This window comes from Podarcis pityusensis (genome assembly GCF_964106645.2).
Source record: "Podarcis pityusensis genome assembly, chromosome: Z".
Lineage (NCBI taxonomy): Eukaryota > Metazoa > Chordata > Lepidosauria > Squamata > Lacertidae > Podarcis > Podarcis pityusensis.
Window position 1 is genome coordinate 13,003,032 of NC_138044.1, and position 24,716 is coordinate 13,027,747.

Here is a 24,716-nt window from a genome sequence, read left to right on the forward strand (position 1 = left end):
TAGCAGGATTTAAACTGAATAAGTTAAAAACAAAGGTCTTAGAGAAAAATTTAACTCCGATTGAGAGAGAGAGGTTTCAGAATGAGACAGGTTTAACAGTGGTTAAGAAAGTGAAATACCTGGGGATTAACATGACAGCTAAAAATGGGAATCTATTTAAAGATAATTATGAAAAATGTTGGGCTGAAGTGAAAAAAGATTTAGAAATTTGGTCAAATTTGAAGCTTTTACTGCTAGGCCGTATTGCTGCGATAAAAATGAATGTATTGCCTAGAATGTTGTTTTTGTTTCAAACATTGCAAATTTTGGACAAAATGGATTGCTTCAAGAAGTGGCAGAGAGATATCTCTAGATTTGTCTGGCAGGGCAAGAAGCCCAGAATAAAATTTAAAATATTAACGGATGCAAAGGAAAGAGGTGGATTTGCCCTGCCAGACCTTAAACTTTATTATGAATCAGCAGCTTTTTGCTGGCTGAAAGAATGGCTGCTTCTTGAAAACACAGACATTTTGGACTTAGAAGGTTTCAATAATGTATTTGGATGGCATGCATATTTGTGATATGATAAGGTCAAAGAACATAAAGCATTTAAGAATCATATTGTCAGGAAAGCATTGTTTAATGTCTGGATAAGATATAAGGATTTATTGGAAAATAAAACCCCAAGGTGGTTGTCACCGATGGAAGCGAAAGCACAGAAAAAGCTCAATATGGAGGCCAAATGGCCGAAATATTGGGAAATTCTGGAACAAGAGGGAGATAGATTGAAACTGCAGAGTTTTGAGAAACTAAAAAACAAAGTGCGAGATTGGCTTCGTTATTATCAGATAATGGAGGCATATAATTCGGACAAGAAAATTGGCTTCCAGGTGGAAAAATCAAAATTAGAAACAGAACTGTTAGAACCCAAAACTAAGATTTTGTCAAAGATGTATAACTTGCTGCTGAAATGGAATACTCAGGATGAAACGGTGAAATCTGCTATGATTAAATGGGCACAAGATGTTGGACATAACATAATGATGGCTGACTGGGAACAGTTATGGACCACAGGTATGAAATTTACGGCATGTAATGCCTTAAGAGAGAATATTATGAAAATGATATACAGGTGGTACATGACCCCAGTCAAGCTTGCAAAAATCTATCATTTGCCCGATAATAAATGTTGGAAATGTAAAGAAACTGAAGGTACATTCTTTCACCTTTGGTGGACGTGCCCAAGGATTAAGGCTTTCTGGGAGATGATCTATAATGAATTGAAAAAGGTATTTAAATATACCTTCTTGAAGAAACCAGAGGCCTTTCTCCTGGGCATAGTCAGCCAATTGGTGCTAAAGAAGGATAGAACTTTCTTTATGTATGCCACAACAGCAGCAAGAATACTTATTGCAAAGTATTGGAAGACACAAGATCTACCCACTCTGGAAGAATGGCAGATGAAGGTGATGGACTACATGGAACTGGCGGAAATGACTGGCAGAATCCGAGACCAGGGAGAAGAGTCAGTGGAAGAAGATTGGAAGAAATTTAAATACTATTTACAAAAATATTGCAAAATTAATGAATGTTAGAATGATGTCAGAATAAAGTTAAGTGGTTTTAGCAGCAATGTCATAAAGGTGTATGTAAAAATGGATTGTTAATAGGTGAGAATCTAAAGTTATAACATATTAAGTTAAAGGACTAAGACAAAAACAAAGAGGGAAAGGAATTGCTGAATTAACCAACTGAACTGGAATACAAAAAAGGGAGGTGAGAGGAGGTCAGGGAAGCAAGGAAATGAAATGTAAGATACGGAAGGATTAATTTGTTTTTAAGTGGTTTTTTTATTCTTTTTCTGTACTTTGTATTTTGTATGTTTTTTCTCTTTTTTCATTTTTTCTCTTGTTTCTTTTCTCTTTAATTATGTAATTTTTGTCTCTGAAATTTTAATAAATATCATTTAAAAAAAAACCAAAAAAAAAAACCCCAGAAAATTACTAAGTTGGAATGAACCATTGAGGTCTTGTGCTATGACTTACATAAAGGATGGGGATAATGGACTGGTCATCCCGGCGGATGATCGTCGGAACATACTCAGCTTTGGGCACCTTGGAGGAAATGAGCTGGAGAAATTGAAGGAGAAAGAAAGAAGGAGAGACAATTAAAATGGGCACAGCAGGGAGGAGTGGCAGGGGCAAGTGGACAAGGGCCACATCCCATATATGGAGGCCTGAACTGGTTAATTCTTTATTCTACAGGACAACCCCACAACCACTTGTCTCCCCAACTCATACCCCTCACTGGCTCTGCTTCGCTGTATCCTTGAATAAGGCTTTTGCCTAGCTGAGATCATGCCTCCTGCCTGCCTCCCTGCCTGCCTGGAGGACAGAGAGAGGTGAGCATGTCTGAGTGTGTCTACCAACCAACCTACTCTACAAAAATGAATTTTTTCCTCCATTGCTCTGCCCACTTTTGTCTCTTGGTCTGCTGGCATGTGGACCGCAGAAGTTTTCCTGTGATGGGATGTGGCCCTTGTACTGATGAGCGCTCCCCACTTCTGCCCTTGGCAGCTGCCCGTACTGCTTTTTGGGTATTGCTCACCATGATCTTGGGTGGGATGAAGTCTTCCCCGCTGCAGGCTGCAGCCTCAAGCTCTTTCTCTGCCTCCCAGTTCAAGTCAACGCCCTTGTCAAGTGCACAGCAGGAATCCTGGAGCTCATGGCCTGTGAGATACAGAGGGAGAAGCATTGCAGAGGGGTCCTTATGCACATGAACACACACATACAATGTTCTAAAGTGTCCTGGTTAAGAAGGGGCCCACATGCACATTGGCCTCCTTCCTCACATGATCAGACCAGGAATTAAGATGCCCCAACAGATGATCAAAGATGGAGCCTGGAAGATGCCTGCTGTTGAAACTGAAAAAAGGGGAGACCAAAACATCAGAGGCTGGTTGCTGCCTTTAGGAAGCAGATTCTGAAAGAGTTATGTTGGCTGAGCATTCCCCTTTGAACCGAATTCAAGGATGCTTATCTTCCTGTCTCACTTACTTTGCTTCTTTGCCACATTACCTAATACCAAGGACTTCCTAGGGGGCTTACAGCAGGGTTAATCTTTAGAGGGGGCTCCTCAGAAGCATGTGGAATGACGGCATGGGTGAGAGCTTTCTCTGTGGAAGCTCCCTTGTGGTGGAACTCCCTCCCCATACAGAGGTGTCCATCATCTTGGATGTGCCCATTTGACACCGACATATGAATGGACCTTTTCAGTCATGGTTTCCCCTTTGTGGAATGTCCTCCCTTAGAGAGGGGCATCTGTCTCCAGCATTTTTAACTTTCAGGAGTGATTTGAAACATTCCTGTCTACACAGGTGTTTGGTGGCTGAAGAATACTGTTCCTGGTATCTTCAAGATCACTGGATGAAAGTATGTTTTTAATTCTATTTGCTTCTAGAATGTTTTAGGTGTAATTGTCTTTAGAATGCTTTAATCAGAATGTGTTTTGTTTTGCTTTGTTTTCATCTTTAAATCTGTTTGCTGCCCTGGGCTTCTGGGCAGGATATAAATTTATTAAGTAATAAAAGTATTATAACCTTTGTCACAGAGCTTTCACCATTTGCTGAAGATGAACCTCTTTGCTCTGGTCTTTGACAACTAAGATTCCTTTGCTTTAAGGAACCCATAATCTTGAGTTGAATTTATACTGTTCTGTTCCAGTTGGAATGTTTCAAACTTCTTTAAAATCACTATTAACTCTTTTGATCTGTTTTTATACCTACGTATTAAAATTGCAAGCCACTCCAGGATCATAGGATGAAAGGCAGGTAAGAAATCTTATAAATGAATAAAGTGGTGATACCACAGAGGTTCATTGGTGGAATGGTCTCCCCTTGTCACTCTGACTGGCACTGCTATCATCACAATGAGAGCTAATGTGATGCAGTGGTTAGAGTGTCAGACCAAAACCTGGGAGACCAGGGTTCAAATCCCACACTCAAGCATGAAGCTCACTAGGTGACCCTGGGCCAGCTCACCTACCTTGTAGGGTACTTGTGGAAATTAATTGAGGAGTGGAAGAACTATCTGAGCATCTAAAAAGGTTTTACTCTGCTGCCGTTGATACTGTATTTAGCTGTCTCTATTTACTCTGATGCAAAGTTTTGCATTATTATAATTTTATTGTGTGGTTTGCTTATATTATGTGTGATACCTTTTGCTATCTCTATATACCAGGGCTGGGGAGCCTTTGGTCCTCCAGAGGTTGTTGGGCTGTGCGTGCCATCAGCTCCCGTCATCATGGCCAACACTGAATGGGAGGATGATGGGAGTTGTTGATGAACTACAGCCAATTCCTGGCTTAGGCACATCTGAATGATGTGTGATTGCACATCATGGCACCAAACCTGGAAGTAGCCTCAGAGCACCATAAAGATGTCATGAAAAGGGGTGGAGTGGAGTCAGAATGGGTTGATGTGCGCTCTGTAGCCCCAGCGCAAAATGAGGATTGTACAACTGTACAATCAAAGGTTCCCCAGATGGAGGATGGGTTAATAAATAAAGAACAAAGAACAAGAGGCAAGGCTGCTTGTTTTTGGTGTCCTATCTAGCTCCAGCCTCTTTTCAGCTCTCAGGTGGGAAGAAAATGCAAGCAGGCTGTGCAGGTAACCTTGGCCTCATAGAAACAGTCTGTTCCATTGGGCCATCTAGCTCATTATTGTTTACACCGACTGGCAGCTGCTTCCAGGATTTCCTATCAGGGGACATTACAAGTCCTAATAATAACAATAACAACAACAATCATAATAATTTTATTATTTATACCCTGCCCATCTGGCTGCGTTTCCCCAGCCACTCTGGGCAGTTCCCAACAGAATATTAAAAGCATGACAAAACATCAAATATTAAAAAACTTCCCTAAACAGGGCTGCCTTCAGATGTCTTCTAAAAGTCAGATAGGTGTTTATTTCCTTGACATCTAATGGGAGGGCATTCCACAGGGCAGGTGCCACTACCGAGAAGGCCCTCTGCCGGGTTCCCTACCTGGAGATGCCAGAGATTGAACGAGGTACCTCTGCCCCCGAGCTACAGCCCTTACCAAATAAGAGCATAGCTGCCTGCCTTACAACACATCAGACCATTGGTCTGCCTACCTAGCTCAATATTCTCTACACTGATTGGCAGTGGCTATCCAGGATTAGAGGAAGAATGTGTGTATCAACCCAACCTAGAGTTGCTGGGGGCCTTTGAATGCAAAGTAGACACATTGTCACTGAATCATTATTCTTCAGTTCTCATGATTCTGAATAGGAGGAGCTGGGGCCTGAACCTGGGACCCTCTACCTGTCCCCAGGCAGAACCCGCTTTCAAGGAAGCTCAGAGAGACAGACACTCTCTCACCTCCATTCTAGCTGTTGTGAGAGGCCGCCCTCTGCAACTCACACACAGACCAGCAAATTTAAACACCCTAAGACAGCAGCATCACAGCTTAATCCCCACAGCAAATCAGACAGAACAGGATTCTGGGGAAACCTAAGGGTTAGTTGGAATTGTTCACACGGATGGCCCAGTGACTAAGCCCATGCCAAACCAGTTTGCCTTTGGGTTTTGGAAGGTAGGGAACGGGAGGGGAGGTTCATTGAGGACACAACAAAGGAACGTACTTTCTCGGGAATCATTGAGGTTTTCGGGCTTAATGGGAGTGGGGTCGCTCCAGGACCGGCTGAAGCTCCTCTCTCGGCGCTCGGCAAAGGCTAAAAAAATTAAATAATGGCAATAAGGGACTAAATTATCACAGCTTTCTATACGACCAGCCAAAAGAAAAACCACCACACCGCCCTGGCTCACAATCTCATGCTCTTTAGGCACACTCTGTAACAGATAGAGCAGGTGAACGAGAAAAAAAGGAAGGCTATATTCATGGATCGGTCTGGATGAGAAAGCGGGGCACAGGGAGGGAAAGTGAAGCAAGGCAAGAGCAGCTCTCTGGGGCAGGGACAGGGAACTTCTATGGCCCTCCAGGTTTTACTAAGCTAGCAACTCCCAACACCCTTGACCGTTGGGCCCTGCTGGCTTGCAGGGAGTGGTGAGTCCAACAGCATTTGGAAGGCCACAGATTCCCCTCTGCTTCCCCAGTCTAGGAGATCTAGGGCTCCAGGATGTGATTCAACACAGCACACCCTGCACCACCTCCATCCCCTCACTCACTCTGCGCCTTCATGCGGCGGCTCCCCACCATCCGCAGATGCTTCCTGAAGTTTCTGGAAGAAGCAGAACAAAGAGAAGGTGGTCAATACTAAGGAGCCAAGAAGACCGTGATGTGGGCCATTTCCCAGAAGGTACCATGGTGGTAAATACATCAAGCTGTATATAGAAAGAGATTTGGAGGTGTGGTTTTTTTGTGGAGTGGAGATCAGCCACAGAAAAAAAGCAAGGAATCTTTGCACTAAACAGCTCCCTGAATATCTTATTAACTTCCTATTGATGTAGCTAGATCAACCATAGCTGGAGGCTATGGAGGAATACATCTTCTAGTGTTTTAATTGCATATTGGCAAAAGCATGTTTGGCGTTATGCGCTCATGGAAAGATTGATGCATGATAAACGGAATGCAAGAGAGCAAACTACATCTACACCATGTTCACACCACACATCTAAAGTACTATGATACCACTTTAAACAGTCATGGTTTCCCTCAAAACAATTCTGGGAGCTGTACTTTGTTAAGGGTGCTGAGAGTTGTTAGAAGATCCCAGTTTCCCTTCCAGAGCTACAATTCCCACAGTGGTTTAACAGTCAATCCCTCTTCCTAGTGAGCTCCATGAGGGGGGAAGAGGGATCTCCTAAGAACTCTCAGCACCCTTAGCAAACTATAACCGCCAGAATTCATTGGGAGAAGTCATAAGGTAAAGGTAAAGGGACCCCTGACCATTAGGTCCAGTTGTGACCGACTCTGGGGTTGCAGCGCTCATCTTGCTTTATTGGCCAAGGGAGCCGGTGTACAGCTTCCGGGTCATGTGGCCAGCATGACTAAGCCGCTTCTGGCAAACCAGAGCAGCGCACGGAAACGCTGTTTACCTTCCCGTCGGAGGTACACAACTTTCAACGGATGCCAATCATGTGTTTTGTTTGTCAATTTATTTTTTAGATTTATATCTCATCCTTCCTCCCAAAAGAACCCCCTTTTTTTACCCTCTTAGGTTTTTTTAAAAAGTTTCTTGTAATTGTGGAGGGGTAAATGCATTCCCTCGAGAATGCTGATACGTAACTCCTTGTTTCTCAGTGGGCCCCGATTCAAATTTCTGCCGGCCCTTACCACAAAGTTTGCTATTACAGGGAGTAATTATTAGGTTGTTACCACCTTGGGAAGAAAGAGAAGAGGATTTGGATTTTCTCTCTCAGGGACTAAAATGCCCATAAGGGATATGACCTAGAAAAAGAAATTTGAAGTCCGTCCTGGGAGTATATCTCCTGTGGCATTTACCACAGCTTCAAAAATGCAGGGTCTTCTTCAAAGTCCAGGGAGAGAAGGAAGAATTTTCATAGCCTGCACCGTAATTGAGACTGAAATGAACACACTATGGATTGTGGGTAGGGGGAGAAAGAATATATTTTTGGCACCCCAATCAGAGTTAGCCCTATTTGTCACACACTGCCAGGCACTTGCCCCCAACAACATTTTTAAAAACACTAAGGGTAAAGCACCATTTTGAATTTTCTGCTTTGGGCATCAAAGTAGTTTGCATGGGCGTAGCCAGGATTTATGTTGAGGCGGGGTGTGTGCTGAACCTCAGTTAAGTATTTTTATTGATTTACTTGATTTGGTGGGAGCAACTTCCCCCAACTTCCCCTTGGCTACGCCCATGGTGCCTTGGACTGTACCCAATAGCACATTGCTACTGTGGGCATGGCATCCCAGAATCCTCAGAAAACAAGACACATAAATATAAATTGTTCATGAAATAAACAAAAGCAAAATAAATCAGGCACAAAAGTTACCTGTTATCAGGCATTAGAAATGTGGAACTCTACCAGACAGAGGAGGCTAGTGCCCACTGGGACCAGAAGGGTGGAAGGCAGGAAATCTAACAGTAGATGGCGCCAGACCAATGGCAGGCAGAGCCATTACTTCTGATGTCCCCCCAATCTTCCCACACTTTACTCCCTACAAGGTCAACACCGGGACTACAGAGGAGGACACTGAGAGGCAGAGCTTACAACCAGGACTGGTTGGAAGTAAGAAGGCAGGCAGGAGGGAGTTGGCTGGGGATAGACTGACGTTGGTGGTGCAGTGTCCCCTTTGCCCAAATGAACCAGCCTCCACTGCTACCAAGTAAATCTGCATAAATGAAGGGCATAAATCTATGCATGTGGCCGGTTTATTTTCAAAGAGCCTCTGAAAATCCAAAATGGGAAACATCTATGAAGTTATTTTCTACGGAATGCTGAACAGAATTAACAGGCATTTCTCCAAAGGTAGTAGAGGCACATCCATATCTTTGAGCCCCAGATCCAGGGGCTCCAACAGGGGGCCAACTGGTGCTTTCACACCCCACCATTGCAAACAGGTGGACCTTCGGTTTGATCTAGCAAGGCATGTATAATTAAGAGCTGGTTTTCCTTCTGGAAGGAAGGAGAAACAATAATTTTGCCTTTGCCTGTTAGCAAACAACCACAGATCTGCAAACTCAGAAGGGGCCCAACAGCTTAGAGCTAAAATTAAAGTGGGCAAATATTCTTGGACAAATCATGCTTAGAATTTCTTAGAACTCGGAAGGACATCTTGAAGGCCACGTAATCCAAATACAAATCCATTGCTCGAAGCAGAATCTAAAATGCAGGGGGCCAACAATACAGTGCCCATAGCACCCTGGATGTCTTCTCTTGGCACCCACAAAGTCTCTGAGTGTCGTACACACATATTAATTGGACTCTTGGTGATGTGGTAGTGGGGCTGGTTAGCATTTTCTTCCTTCAAAAGTACATAGAGCTGAATGAAGAAGATGAAAGAGCAACAGTCCAGAAATTGTAGCTAATGGAAATTGCAACCATGAAAAGCTACATTCACAACATATATTTTATACCAGTATGATACCAATTTAAATAGTCATGACTTCCCCAAAAGAATTCTGGGGATGGAGTAAATGTATGAACTATCTGAAAAGTAATTGTAGTGAACAGATTACACTAGTGGGACTACAAGAAGTTTTGTAAGGTGGTTTATTTGAAATATTACAAGAAAGACTATGAAAAGAATTATTAGTTAAGGATAATTAAATGTAATAGGAAATTAAGAAATGTAGAAAAGTGATAAAGAACGGAAAATCATCAGAGGTGTTGACGGAAGTCAAAAATATTGTATAAGATGTGAAGATATGTTGTATGACTGTTGTATCTGTTGGAACTAATATGTTAAAAAACCAATAAAAATGTGTGTGTGTGTGTGTGTGTGTGTGTGTGTATATATATATATGTGTGTGTGTGTGTGTGTGTGTGTATATTTTAAAAAAGAATTTTGGGGACTGTAGTTTGTTAATGCAGCTGAATGTCCCTAGAAGTCTGCCCCCCATTCCCCTGACAGGGCTAAAATTCTCAGAGTGGCTTAACAACCAATCCTTCTTCCCAGGGAACTCTGGGAATTGTAGCTGTCAGAGAGGTATACAACTCTCACTCCCTTTAACAAACTACAGGTTCTTCTGGGAAAGCCATGGCAGTTTAAATTGATATCACAGTGCTTTAGATGTATGCTGTGAATGTGGCTATGAATGTTGCTGGGTCTGACATTTAGGGGCCATTACAAGACTGGTTTCTTATTAGTCGCCAGTTAACTACTGACCCCAATTCAACATTTCAGCCTTGAAGCATGAAGCCCTAATTAGTTTGTGGGATGGCCATCCGAGGTAGAGTCTTTCCCCATGTCATTCAGTCCATAACTTGAGATCTACTCAGGAGGCACATCTGGTAGTTCAAGCCTTAAGGGAAATGGGGGGGGGGGGGCAGTGTCTGTGACCTACATGGCCTTCTCAGTAACAGCCACCCCATTGCGTAACATCTGATTTATATCAGCGTTGTTTTTAGGCACCAGCTGAAAACCTGCCTTTCCCATCAGGTTTCTCAAAATGGATTGCAGTAGACTTACAGATGGCCCTATTTTGCTGTATTGTTGATTTAAATATTTTCTTTTTCTTTTTCCATTCCCCCGCAAATTTTATTTTAAAACCAAGAGCGTAAAAAGAAACCTAGTCTAGCACTTCTTTGGCCTTGGCAAATTCTGCTCTTATTTCGTTGACAATCTTTATTATTATTATTTTTAAAAATGTATTTATTGCTGTAACCCGCACCCTGGCCTTTAAGGCAGATGGGTGAGACAGGAGTTTTTAAAACAAATTTAGATTTCAAAAGAGACTGTATTTACAACTCTAAATGGCAAAGCAAATCGTTGAATGGTGCAATTATGTGAAAAAGCTGCATTTTGGCTCTAAAACAAACTGAACAGAGTGAGTGAGGAGGGGGGTAGGGGTGGCATTGAATTCACCCCAGCTAGCCAGTCAACCAGCCAGCCAGCCAGCCACAAACACAGCCCAGGCTCCATTCTGCCCTCCCATGAAGTTGGATAAAAGTTCCTCCAGTCAATTAATCACTCTATAATAGTGCAGGAATTCTTTCACTATATACAAGGGGTGAGTGGGTGGGAGTATTTAGCAACCCAAGCACAAAGAACGGATTTCAGTCACAGAAAGGATTCCGTGTGTGTTTGTATGAAAGAGAACAGAACCTCATCTTCCAAGATCACACAAAGCCCAACCACTGACTCCATCCACACTAGGCCTGGTTGCCATGGAGACACTCACAGGCCCATTGCTGGACCCAGCAGGAGGCACGGAACACACACATTAGGCCAGGGGTGGGGCTCTCAGACCAATGGGGAGCTATGAGCTGCCGCCAAAGCCCTCAAGGCAAGGCAATGTCCCGCCACGGACAAAAACAGGGCACGACGCAAGGACCAAGAGAACATGGTGCAGGGGGAGGCTTTCTATGTCTCTTTTCCTCTCCACTCATCCACCCTCCATAGAGAGGAGGGTGTTGCACCTTCCCCCTAAAAATCTCCCCTCCCTTGACAGAGCCACAAACATTTAATCTCTCTCCCCACCCCCACCCCCAGTGTTCTTTAACACTGTGGTGTAAGGCAGCCATACTGAAAGCCATTTCTGCCCCAGAGACTACAGAAACTGGGCAAGGGGACATCACTGCAATCAAAGCACTACACTTCGCCTCTCAAAATGCCCCAAAGAATGAAAAAATGAAAGCTACCCCCCTCCACTTCACTAGTAGCTTGTTTCCCTTCCTTTCTGCTGCTGTGACGATGGTGTCTTTTGGCACAGGATCCTGTCCTCTTGTGGACTAGTAGCATGAAGAGCTTTCCTCCCCTGCCCCACAAGTTCTCAAGAGAATAAGCCACAACCACACCCAGTTCCTCAGCCAGCCTCAAGCAACGCCCCCCCCCCCCCCCCCGCATCTTGCTGCAGCAAAAAGCCACTGTTTGATTACCAAAGAAAGCAGCTTGAAATGAGTCCCTCGCCCTGCCAGACTGGGCACCACATCAAGAGACCAAAATTTGCTGGCACCAAGCTTCTCCTTCTGAGCCAAGGAGAGTGAGCAGGCCAGCCTAGCACCAAAGGGGGTGGGAGAAAAGCATTTATTCCCCTCGAACGTGCAACAGTTTCTAAGCAAAAGGATCAGGGATGGAGGAGAGGGGGGTTGCTTAGGACTGCAGCGCAGGATCTTGCCAAGACGAGGCAGCAGGAAAGACCAGGCCAGCCTGGGAAACTGGCGGCATCAACCCAAGATGGGAACCACATTCAACCGCCTGCAAGGTCTGCCCTTGCGAAGCTCCAGGAGAGGGTGCCAGACGGCAGACGAACTGCTGGAAAAAAGCCCCACGCAGCAACATGCACTCAGCCACCTTCTCCCGCAACCAGAAAAACAAAGCAGGGAGATTTGCATCTCAGGTTGGCTCAAGTCCAGAGTACAACCACTTCGCTGGGAGGCGTCCCAGCTTTTCCAAGATGGAACTGTACAACACAACAGCCTTCTTAATGGGACATCTCTTGCAAAGGTTGATTCCCTCCAACTTTTCCTTCTTCTTCACCATTTCCCCACTTCACCCAGCAAAAGCAAACTTGGCAAAGCCTAGGAGTATATGTGGTTCCCCTCCTTTCAGAGAAGGGCTGGAGATCACAAGTGTGAACTGGAACATCCCCCTCTCCAAATCTTACCTCAGCCACAGTAAGTCTCATGCTCACTCAGCCTCAGTCTTCCAGTCTGCAGGACTGGGGGGGGGGGGTAAAATAACAACTATCTACCTTGGTAGGTTATTGTAACAATTGTGGAGTTAATGTATGCAAAGGACTTTGAACACTACCCTATCACAAAACATTTAGCCCTCTTTGTGTGGGCCTATTTGGGAGGGGTTGCCTTCCCTCTTTCAGTGCGAAGTTCTGATTCTAACCTCAGGAGTGAGAGCCAAACATGGCCTTCCAAGCCTTGGGACTCTCCCTAGACAACACCCCTCACTGACCCTGCTCTGTGCCCTCCTTGCATGTTTATGTGCGGTTGGAATGTGTCTTTGAATCAGGGCTGGCCCAAGACACTTTGGCACCTGAGGCAGACTACAACATGGTGCCTCCCCACAGCCAGTGAAGAAGAGGTGGGTGAAGATCTACATCAGGAACAAGAGGCGTGGAAAGATCGACATCAGGAACAAGGGTGGAAGGAGACTAGCAAGGCCTCCAATTTGCCAAGAGGCTGCTATGGGGTGGTGGTGAGGGAGACTGCCAAGGAGGAGGCTGACCTGGCCTCAGAGGAGTGCACTACAGATATTGTTGCCATCATTGTGGCAACAGGCAGTGATTCTTTGGAGGCCAGCTCTGCTGCTCCTGTGGATCCTGCCACATGAGGCAGTCATCTCATCTTGCCTCATGGGTGGGCTGGCCCTGCCTTGAATTCTGATCTTGCTTCTTGCTTGCCTGGATGGATGTTACGAGAGGTGGTGTGAGTAGACTCTTGTACAAAGTAAAATTTGCATTTGATGTCTTGCCTACTTTTGCCTTGGACCTGCTCACCAGTGGAATGTGATCCTTCGGAGGTTTTCCCCAAAGGTAATGTGGTCCTTGGGCTGAGAAAGGTCCCCACCCCGTGTTTAGTTATCTCTATTTGCTGGGAGGACAGAAAATCAGTGACGAGTCCTGCACAATGGAACCGAACCACATTAGTAAATATTTGGCCTTCAAGCTCTTGCCAAGTTTGCTTTCAGAGGGACTGTGCCCTGTTAAGAACAAAGAACCTGCCCAATTGACTGCCATCAGCTTCTTCGGTTCTCTGTACCAGCATCTGAAACATCTCGCCGCCAGCATTTATTTTTTTCAAAAGCAACGCCAATGCCCCTTGCAGGTGGCCCATGCAACAAGGCAAGGATTGAACTCGTGCGAGGAGGAGTCGCCCTCGTACCTCTGGATCAGAGCTGCAGAATCATTCTCCCGCTTCCGCCTCTTCCTCTCCGCGTAGCCCCTGAATGCCCTGGGAAACCAGTTTTAAGGCATTAAAACCAAACTAGAACAGCTTCGAAACTGGGAGACGACATTGAGGGGGGACAGCAACACAGGACAAGGGAGAGCGCAGACTCCCAATCAAGAGGCAAACCTCTTGAGGAAGAGGAAGGAGACGCAAGCCACAAAATGAACTACAAACAAGTTGGGAGAGAGGCTGAAGGAGCAAATAGGGATGTTGAGTGTATCATACACTGTTTTGCGCTTGGAGATAGATTAGGAAGAGATGTTGAGTGTATACCATGCACTGGTGTTTTTTTGGGAGGGGCAAAATAGGTCAGGAGGAATGTTGAGTGTATGTCACACACTGAGTTTTTTTGGGGGGAGGAGAATAGATCAGGAGGTGGCATATCGTAAGAGCCTGGAGAAAAAGGACTATGTCTAGAACGGATAAATTGGTGGCCGGCTAACATTTTGCACTCCCCTATCATGGGCTAACTCCTTCTAGTTATGTTCCCCCTACCATGTAACCCATAACATCAGTAAAGGAAGGTTTTGCACTGCCTACTGTGAGAAGAGCATTCAGAGAAGGAACGAGCATTAATTAAATGTTTACCTCCTAACCCCTAGAGGATAAAAGAGAAGAAAGCTTCAGAAATGACACTGAAAAATTGGACCTTAACAATGAAATGTCCGAGGCAGAGGCCTTTCTTGGGGGGGGGGGACAAAAATTCAGTTTGCTGAGTATTTTAAGTAAGGCGACTTCTCTCTTGTCATTTTCCATGCCTCAACACCCTGCACCCCCGCTGCCCATTCTTCCCATCTGCATTACAAATAACCTAGATCAGGGAAGAGGAACCTGTGACCCTCCAGGTGTGGCTTGATGGGAGCTGGGCCAAAGGTTCCCCATCTCCCTAACCAAGAGGTTACAAGGATGCATGGTCAGGGATTCTCTCCATCCCCAGTCTCCTAGAACGGATCACAGATATAAAAACAAAATCATAAAAAGAACAAAGGAGAAAACAGAGAGGAGGGTTGGATGAATACGCAAGCTGCTAGATGCTTGCTGGCTGGGTTTAATCTTTGATGATTGAGTCTTCCACTACAGAGACCCTGGGAATGACATCATATTCAGAGAAAAATAGGTGGAAGGCTGGAAGGCCCTTGTCACCTTTTTGTGCATCCAAATATGGACAAGATACCGGGAAAATGTGGCGGGGTTTACCCAAAGATGCCAACAAACATGGGCCAAAATGGGGCTACAAATTTGTGGGGTGGTAGCAGCTGTACTTACGAGATGCTGATGGTCCCACGAAAAGCAGAGGGGAGGCAGAGAGAAAGAGTGAGAGAAAATATACATTAGTGAAGAAATACAAGCTGAACTTTTCTGCAGTAGCAAGGGGTGGGTAGGTGTATACATATATTCCTATATACATAAAAATGTAATGTATTGTCATGCTCTGCAGATAGACGGCAGCTCCGTGTGCGTGCGTGTGTTTTTAACCTGACACCAAATGATTATAAATAAAAAAACCAAAACATTTTCAAAGTGTGACATTCCAAAGTTGTGGCTCCACCATCAATGAGGCAAAGGCTCAGGTCCCTACCCTGCCTTCATAACTGAATAAGATGAGGCAGTTTAAATGTGTGAATTTAGCACAAAGTCATGCTCATGGGACTCTACTGTGTGAAAAAGCTGTAGCTGTGGCCATTTCCGAAGAGCACAAAAATGTACACATATAAACATGTATGTGGAGATGAAGCCACAGAGAGAAAGAAGGGCAATATATTTCATGCAAAAGAAGCTGCGTTGAGCAAGCATGAAGGGAAGGCTTCCAGTGTTCCTGTTGAAATCAGCCCTGAATTCAGAAACATGAGGACTAGAACCTTGCTCTCTCTCTTAAATGAACTGCAGCAGCAGAGCATATACTTTGCATGCAGAAGATTCCCAGGTTCAATCCCCTGGTAAGGCTAGGAGAGAGGCTCTGCTTTCGAAAGCCTAGGGAGCCGCTGTGGGTTATTGTAGACAATACTGAATGTGATGGATCAGTGGCTTGGCTCAGATAAGGCAGCTTGATGTCTCTGTTATAACAATGCTATGTGAACCCAGAAGAATGGCTGGTTAAGTGAATGAGCATGCAGACATTTTACATGCTCTCCTCCATGCCCAGCCAACCAGTTTTCTAACTTACGCTTGCATAGTTGTTGTAGCTGTTTGAAAAGTGAAGAGGTTCTCTTTGGGAAACCAAGTTCTGATGGGGACATCATCTGCAAGAGAGGTAAACAGTCACAGCAATGAGCATTCAGTCCTGGGAAGAGAGGGAACACGATTGAAGTTCGCTACGCATGGTGTGGACAAAGCATAAAGAGATATGTTTTTCCCTCACCAGAGTTATCATGGGATGAAAGGAAGAGCAGATCATCTGATGAAATTAAGTAGGACAGACAAAAGAAAACACTTCAGACAGCAGGGGAACAGAAAGATGGTGATGGACTTCAGCCTCATTAAGCTTTCAAAGCGGATTAGACAGCTCCATGAAGAAAGACAGATCTATCAATGGTTATCAGCAATGCTGGCTCTTTAGCTTGAGCCCAGGATACCTGAAAGATCTCCCCATATGAACCTGATACTAGCCACAATGACTATGTTCTCCTTCCACTAAGGGAGTCAGTATGTCTCTGAATACCAGTTCCTTGGGTTCGCAAGTGGGAGAGTGCTATTGGACTCAGCTCCTGTTTGGGGCTTTCCATAATGGGCATCTGGCTACTGTGAGAACAGGATGCTAGATGCCCCACTAACCTATTCTAGCAGCCAGTCTTTCCTTATGTTCTTATCCTTTGACTACAGAGCTTCAGAATCCAAAATTAATTAAAACTCTGTAACAGGCACTTTGACCTCAAATGACCCCTGGGGAAGGGGGGCAAACATGCTATTTGTTCCACCAGTACCCTTCCTTTACTACGTTACCTGCCACAGAAGTTTCATGACTTGTACATTACTTTATTATTTAATAAACAAAACCAGAGAGTTGTCAGCCATCCAACCATAATGCAGATCACAACATCGAACTGGGCGTGGAGCTAAATCCTAGATGGCAGGGCCGGGGAACCTTTTTCAGACCGAGGGCCACATTTCCTTTCCTGGCAAACCTTCTGGGGGCCACATGCCTCTGGTGGGTGGAGCAAGAGCCAAAAGTAAGTGGAGCAGCAGTGTAAATGATAAGTGGAACCTCCACTTTCAGAAACTGTCTCATCCTCCAATTGCTAGCTGCAAGGAATAAGAAGAGTTTGGATTTGATATCCTGCTTTATCACTACCCTAAGGAGTCTCAAAGCGGCTAACAATCTCCTTTCCCTTCCTCCCCCACAACAAACACTCTGTGAGGTGAGTGATGCTGAGAGACTTCACAGAAGTGTGACTAGCCCAAGGTGACCCAGCAACTGCATGTGGAGGAGCGGGGAAGCGAACCCGTTTCACCAGATTGCGAGTCCACTGCTCTTAACCACTACACCACATTGGCTACAGGAGCAGGGTGTCACTCCACCCACATTTTTTTCCAGGGAAATCAGACTACCCACTGTTGGAGACAAGAGCACAGGCCTTTCAATCGAGCTATAATGGTTTCTTTTATTCCGTTACTAACCTGACACACGGTCAATGCTATACATTCTCTCCAGCTTTTTCCGGCGCCAGCCAGTCTCGCCGGCCTGGTGGTGGTGGTGGTGGTGATGGGGGTGGTGGGGGTGAGGATGCTCTATGTCGAAAGCGTGCTGGGAAGGAGCAGCCAGGTGGGTGCAGCCGGTGCACTCCTTGGAGACCTGGCGGCTGCTTGCCCAGCTCCCTTTGCAGTGCCTCCCAATGTTGTGGGAGCTGACCGCATTCTGGAGAGGCTGGCCCTGGGAGCAGTCTTCCTCCTCTTCCTCCTCAGCCTCAGCCCCTTTGATGACCACCAGCTCCATGCTCTCACTTTGGTGCTGGGAGAGCATAGGCCTCTCCCCAGAGATAGTGTAGACCCGTGGTTTGGGCCCCTCGCCAGCCAGCTTCTCGCCACGCTCCTCTGAGAAGCTGCGTTCAAATTTGCCGTCAGAAATGAGGGAAAGGCGGCGCTTGTTCTGGGCTCCCTGGTGCATATCTGGGGAGTCCTCCTGCCCAACGTAGGATTCAGCAAGCAGGTGATCTGGAAGGACAGGAGCATATGAGAACCTGAGTTAAAGATGCCAGCTTTCTTTTTCTCCAGTGTGAAAAGAAATTTGGAGTCCAGGATCTGAAGATGGACAACTGTTCTGACTTTGAGTTCAGACATTTCTAGCAGGGCACTTCTGACGTTCATAAGATAGTAAAACCCCATGTCCTGACAATGGAAACATATTCAGCCTTCTGAATCTTCCTTCTGAAATTTCAGAACATATTACCTGCCCACTTTCAAACCTATGATCATTATCACCATTATTAATTACCGGTAGTTTGGGAATTTTCCTTCTAGTTTGGGAATTTTCATTTTCATAAATGCAGTGCAGAAACTCACGAGGACTAATAAATGAAATTAAAGCCAAGGTTCTCAGGCAGCTGAATTCTTAATCCAACACCACACCAACCCTTTCTACACTCCTGCATAGCGGCAGCACACACACACCAGCCCTGTATATCACATTGCATAAATTTTAAAAATGCAGGTTTCTTTTGGCATATCCTTCCATAACTGGACACCACTAAGTTTTGCAGCAAGTCATGCAAAACAACAACAACAACAACCATTTATTTACTGATCATTTTATTGTTTTATCCTTTTTGTAAATTGCTTTGAGTTTGTTTTTGGTTTTTTTTTTACAATCAAGCAGCTTATAAATTGACTGAAATAAATAAATTAAATTAAATATTTTGAACAATACCACACCCACACAAACAACCTCAACAGGGCTCTTTTGGAAAATGTGTTTTTATGCCACGTAAGCTGCCTCAAGTAGCCTATAAATAATTTTAAACATGAGTATAACATAAAAATCAACACATCCTCCTACCTGAACCATTTTGGCCTTCCGGATGGTTCTGAGAGAGATAATCTCCAAAAGCCCTCGCCGCTCTTTAAATTGTCAGGTGTGCAGAAGCACAAAATGGTGGAGAGAAAGAGGAAAAACGAGAGAGAGAGAGAGAGAGAGAGTGTTAGCAAAGCAAACTAGCAAAATCCAGCTCCAAAGTGTTTTGTCACCCTCATAAAAATGAGGGAAATCCCCACCCACAACCCACAAAGAGAAACCACTCACTCTTTGACTCACACACCTCAAAGCTGCCATTATCATAACAGTGGAGGAATATACCTGTATGTTTTCTGCTGGAGGCGAGAGGGTGGTAAAAAAGCAACTTAGAGGTGGGGGATAGGCAGGCTGTGGAAACCACACAGGCAGAAAGGTTAAGTTATTCTCCTCCCAGTACCTCTGTTCCAGTTAGAGACTGCTCTCTCTGTCACAACCCACAGCTGCTTTTAGATAAAAACGAACAAACAGCAATGTCAGGAAATCAGACTCTCCTGCTTTCATTTGGATTCAAATAAGCCTTTCTCAACCTTGGGTCTCTAGATGTTGTTGGACTACAACATCCCATCATCCCTGATTGTGGGAGTTGTAGTCCAACATCAGAGGACTTAACTCTTGCATTCTGCATTAATGGGGGGGGCAAGTGCAAGATGAGGTTCGTTGATGTGATGGGCAAAGCACCTCTGTCAATTAGCTGCAGATCACCCAAAGTGTAAGAGAGAGGGGGGTGGGAAATGACAGAGAAATTGAGAGAGAGACTAGTCCCTAGCTATTCCAAAACTGCAGCCTCTTAGAAAAATGAGTCATCCACTCTGCCGCGCAATCACAATTGTGTCATCCAGGACAGTACCCCAAAACCTGTACCGAGAAAATCTAAAGCAGGGGAAGCCAACAGACTGCCCTCTGGAAATTGCTGGGCTATGAATACTATCAACCCCAGCCAGAATAGTCCGTGGTCAGGGATGATGGGAGTTGTGGTCCAGTGATATACAGAGGTCAAGCATTCTTATATCACTTTAACATACAGAGAGTCCTGGGAACTGTGGTTTGTTAAGTTGCGTTTGCAACTGTAGAGGTCACAGTTCTCAGGATTCTCCATGACTCTTAGCGTGGTACAAAAATGCTATTTATTATATTTATTATATTTACATCCCACCTCAAGGAGCTGAAGTTGGCTACATAATTCTCCTCCTCCTGATTTTATCCTCACAACAACCCTGTGAGGTAGGTTAGGTGCAGGGTGTGGATGTGGATGTGGATCAGAGGGATGTCACTTCCAGGCTTCAAACCAAAACAGATAGATCTGGTAGGGGCAATCCAGAGAACCAACTCGATCCTTCCCTGCCACCATCACCGAATGCATCAAGGAGAAGATGCTGCCTCTTTGCCACAGCACTGTGCTGAACCATCTATGCTCAAGGGCACCTTTTATTCTGTCCTTTTCAAGCATGCTTGACTGCAGGAGTGTGCTGCGCCATCTCTCGAAGGACTATGTAGAGGCTCTTTCACAGCCCAGGGGAAGAAAAAGAGAGTCGTTTCCCACTGGAAAATTCCACCAGCTAAAAGCTTGCACCTTTTCCAGTCATAACCCAAAGGATGGTGGCAGAGATGGAAATCCAGCTGAGGCAGTTGGAGGGCACATCCAGGGTGTCACTATTTTGCAGGTGGGATTCAATCACATACTGGAAAACCCAAGTGCTGCAAATAAAGTGGATTTAGGGCTCTTGCCGAACTAAGATTTAAAGGAGAAATCTGATTCAGTTTGCATTTGAAGGAGAACCTACTTAAAGTACACTTTCCAAAACCATAAGCACACTGAAGCAAAACCATCCTTCAGAATTTTGTCCTTCTCTTAATTTTGCAATGCAGGTCTCCAGGCAAGTAATGTGCGCAAAACAATGTGAATGTCAGCACTTAGGATTTCAAAATGCTTCCACAGTCTCTACAGACAACATGTAGATGAATCAGATGGACTGGTCCACTGAGAGACTGTGTACTCAGTGCTCCGAACTGGTGATAAAGAATAGGAAACCTGCCTTGTATCAGGTCAATGCGTTCATTCAGGTAGCCCTGTAGTCTCTCCTCTGCTCTGACTAGCAGCTGCTTTTTCACACTACCTCCTGCCCACAACATTTTAAACTAGTGATGCATTTTTATCTGGGACCATCTGCAGTTGCATTAGGAAGCAGCATACAGACAATTCGTCCACCCAGCTCAATACTGCCTACACTGGCTGGCAGCAGCTCCCCGGGAGTCTTTCCCAGTCACGCTGAGGACTTTTTGTATGTAAAGCATGTGCTCTACCAGGAAGCTATGAAAACGAAGAAAGATTCTAGTCCTCATTGTTCTGAATAATGGGATGGATTAGGTAGGACTACAGGAAGCTTCCCTGTACAGAGTCAGACCACTCGTCCAATGCACCTGGGCCTTCCACATGTGAGGCAGATGTTCTAACCACTGAGCTACAGATGCTTTTCATGAACACAGGTGGCTGCATAGGTGTACCTAGGGGTTCGCCAGGCATGCAAAACTCACCTATCAGGCATAGGCACCCTCCCACAACACCTGGAGCATCATCATCCCCCAGCTGCTTTGCCCTTGGAAGGAGTCTGCTGAGACCTGCTGCAAGAGTGGGAACAAAGTGGTCCTTGGAGCAGCTTCCTTGGAGTGCAGGCGTCCCGACCAGCCATGAGGAGGCATCTTCCTGTACAAGCAACCTCAACTGTGTCAGATTTTTGGGGTGGGGTGAGGTGGGGAGGATGGCAAAACAGCTCTTTGCCGAAGGCTCAAGGGGCCCTAGGTGGATGCCTTTTACTGTGTAAGACAACTGACCCATATGCCTCGGTAGCAGCTCCCTAGGGTATCTCTCCTAGTCATGAGCATAGCCAAGGGGATTTTTAAATCAATATTTTAAAAAAATCAATCATTTTAAATCATCGTTATTTTGAAATAAATGATTTTAATCACTGTTATTTTGAAATCAGTGATCTAAATCATGCTGATTCTAGAATCAGTGTTTTTGAATCATGATTGTTTTGAAATCAGTGGTTTTCATCATGATTACAGAGGTACCTCAGGTTAAAAACTTAATTTGTTCTGGAGGTCCGTTCATAACCTGAAACTGTTCTTAACCTGAGGTACCACTTTAGCTAATGGGGCCTCCCACTGCCACCGCACCGCCACCACCCAATTTCTGTTCTCATCCTGAAGCAAAGTTCTTAACCCGAGGTACTATTTCTGGGTTAGCGGAGTCTGTAACCTGAAGTGTCTGAAAAAACCTGAAGAGTCTGTAACCCGAGGTACTACTGTATTTTGAAATTGATGGTTTTGATTATGATTTTTTGAAATCGATGATTTGAATGATGGTTTTTGAAATCGATGATTTGAATAAATCAATATTTTAAAATCAATGATTAAAATAATAAAATACATAAAAATACATAGCAAACTGAGGTTCTGTCCCCCTAAACAAAAGGCCTACCCCCTTTAACAAAAATCCTGGCTACACTCATGTCCTCAGCCATATCTGGAGATTCCAGGAACTGACCCTGGGACATTTTGCAGCCAAGCGGTTAAGGAGTCGACATTAACTAGAGAATGGTCAGTTTCAACTGCTATGGAGATGAAAGGAGGGCTCACTTGGTCACTTAACTCCTCCTTCCTATTTGCTTGGTTGCTCTATTTAGCTTTCTGGAGTGTGGTTTTCCTGGCAGGTTTTCTTTTGCAAATAGTGTGAGAACACCCAGTTCTGCTATCCTTGTTTTTCAGAACTGGGCTCCTCAGTTGTTGTTTTTCTTAAACCAAGAAGGTTTGAGGACCTTTGCAACGAAAGTATGGGCTTCCTCCAAAATGTTGCAGCAAAATGGGTTTCTGCCTAAGGTAGCCAGAAGGCAAGGATGGTGAAAGAAAGCTGGTTTGCATTTGCAAACTGTTCTAATACTGTACTGCTCAAAACAATATGCAAACCAACACTTCTCTGAATTTAGGAATACAGTTCTCCAGCCATATGGAAGGGTACAAAAAGGCACGTTAGGTGAGAATATGGATAAAAATGGATTCTGTATGCAAAAATAATATACCCCAAAATGCATTGTATTAGTGACATGCGTGCAAAAATGGGTATATTAGGCAAAACTGCATATAGAAATGGGTATATGCCTTCAACAACTTATCAACTGATAAATTAAAAATAATAACCTGGAAGGCCATAATCAGATATCACAGAATAATAAAATAGTGAGAATTTTGACTCCTTATTCTTAGTACATTGTTTTGTAAACTATGGGGACAGCATCATTAAGGACATCAATGGCCATTGCATATTTGATGGTAAGAGTTTTGCATTTGTTGGTCTAGTTTTGTACAGATCTACAGTGGTACCTTGGTTCCCAAACTTAATCCGTTCCGGAAGTCTGTTCCAAAACCAAATCATTCCAAAAGCAAGGCGTGCTTTCCCATAGAAAGTAATGCAAAATGGATTAATCCAGTCCAGACTTTAAAAAACCCTAAAACAGCAATTTAACATGAATTTTACTATCTAACGAGACCACTGATCCATAAATGAAAGCAATAATCAGTGAAGTGTACTATAAAATAAATAAGACAGTATTGTAGATGATAAAAATTGAAATTATTATTTTTCTTATGTGCACTGATGATAGTCGTTGTTTGTTTTTCAGACCTGGGCTCCATTTCTGCAGTCACACAATCAATCAATCAATCAATCAGTAGCTGAACTGGGTTCCACACAGTCACAAAAACAAAGTTACAAGCCACAGTCACAAGTCAGTCCCACAAAACGAAGAACAAGTCACAGTCAAAAAACCGAAAAAGCCACACAAACAAAAATGCAAAAAATAGCAAAAACTAAAGCTCCAAATATCACCTCTGTGTTGTGTGGGGGCTCGGGACTCAGCAGCCGGCAGACTCAACAGGGAACAGTGGGGGACTCAATTTACAAATGGAACACACTCAACAGGAAGCGGAACATGTTCTTATTCCAAGGCAAATTCACAAACCAGAACACCTACTTCCGGGTCTGCAGCATTCTTAATCCAAGTTGTTCATGAGAAAGAGTCCCATGAGAATTAAAAACAAAAATTAATTGCTAGTTGATACTGAAATGTGATGCTAACAATTAGGAAAGTGAGAAACGGAAAGTGAAATTGATGGTTCGTCCACCCTAACTGATGAGACGGCTTTCTAGTCATATGCCTGTCCTCTCGAGCTCTCACTCAGATTTGTTTTGACTCCCTTGCTAAACGTGCTTGGTCCCTGCAGGTAGGCACACTGGCCAGCAGCTCCATTAACAGACAAAGTAAAGCAAGAGAGGGAGAAAAACAGAGACAGCCTGAGAACTTGGCGTCCAGCCCAACAAAGTCCTTCACCATCACCAACCAGGCTGTGCTCAGAGAGGAGGCTTTTGTCTGGGTGACGTTCTTTGGAAATACAACCATTTCAAAACATTAACTGGCATTTTGCAAACCCAGAGCTTTGCAGAAATAAAAATAAAAAATTCCAATGGTCCTCCTTTGTCCATGTCACAGGGTTGCATCCTGACCTTTCATACATAAGCGATAATGCCTCTCTCTAGCAACATTAAACAACAACTGGCTCAGCCAGGGCTAAGGGATGAAACCTAGCACACGCGAATACACATACTGCAAGTAAGAACAGGATGCTGGACTAATTGGGGCACTGGCCTGATCCTGCAGGCTCTTCTTATGTCCTTCTTCTTACTTATTAGACTTGTTAGTGGTGAGCTCCCTGAAGGTCTACAAGTGACTGACAACACAACTGAAAACCAAGGCTGTGTACATTTAAATCACGTTTAAAGCATATTATCCCTTCCTCAAAAGAAGAATATTGGGAACTGTAGTTTATGGGCTCTGGGAATTGTAGCCCTGTAACTGTAGAATACAGTTCCCGGTATTCTTTTTTTTTGGGGGGGGCTGTTTAAATGTACTGTCAATGTGTGCTTGTACAGCCACACACAAACCAAAGCAACCCCCTATAACAGCCACAGAAACCTTTGGCAGCACACTAATGATAAAAGCAACATCTTTTCAGTCTAATCGAAAGCCAGGGGTGGGGAGGTCAACTGGTGCTGAAAAGATGTCAGGGAAAACCCCTGGCAGACCGCACTGGGAAGAGCATTAGGT

General features: G+C 44.5%; 1 protein-coding gene across 2 annotated transcripts in view; it reads right to left on the minus strand.

Moving 5' to 3' along the window:
* Positions 1 to 24,716, minus strand: part of NSMF (NMDA receptor synaptonuclear signaling and neuronal migration factor) — a 55,123-nt gene that overhangs the window by 18,288 nt on the left and 12,119 nt on the right. Inside the window, exons 2-8 of one of the 2 annotated variants that reach the window (XM_080989616.1) lie at positions 18,544 to 18,605; positions 17,169 to 17,702; positions 15,718 to 15,793; positions 6,189 to 6,241; positions 5,645 to 5,734; positions 2,587 to 2,708; positions 2,025 to 2,108 (exon numbers count right to left, since the gene is read on the minus strand). In XM_080989616.1, the coding sequence (XP_080845742.1) occupies positions 2,025 to 2,108; positions 2,587 to 2,708; positions 5,645 to 5,734; positions 6,189 to 6,241; positions 15,718 to 15,793; positions 17,169 to 17,702; positions 18,544 to 18,605 (1,021 nt within the window). The remainder of the gene's footprint in view (positions 1 to 2,024; positions 2,109 to 2,586; positions 2,709 to 5,644; positions 5,735 to 6,188; positions 6,242 to 15,717; positions 15,794 to 17,168; positions 17,703 to 18,543; positions 18,606 to 24,716) is intronic. The other variant, XM_080989617.1, reaches the window with a different exon arrangement.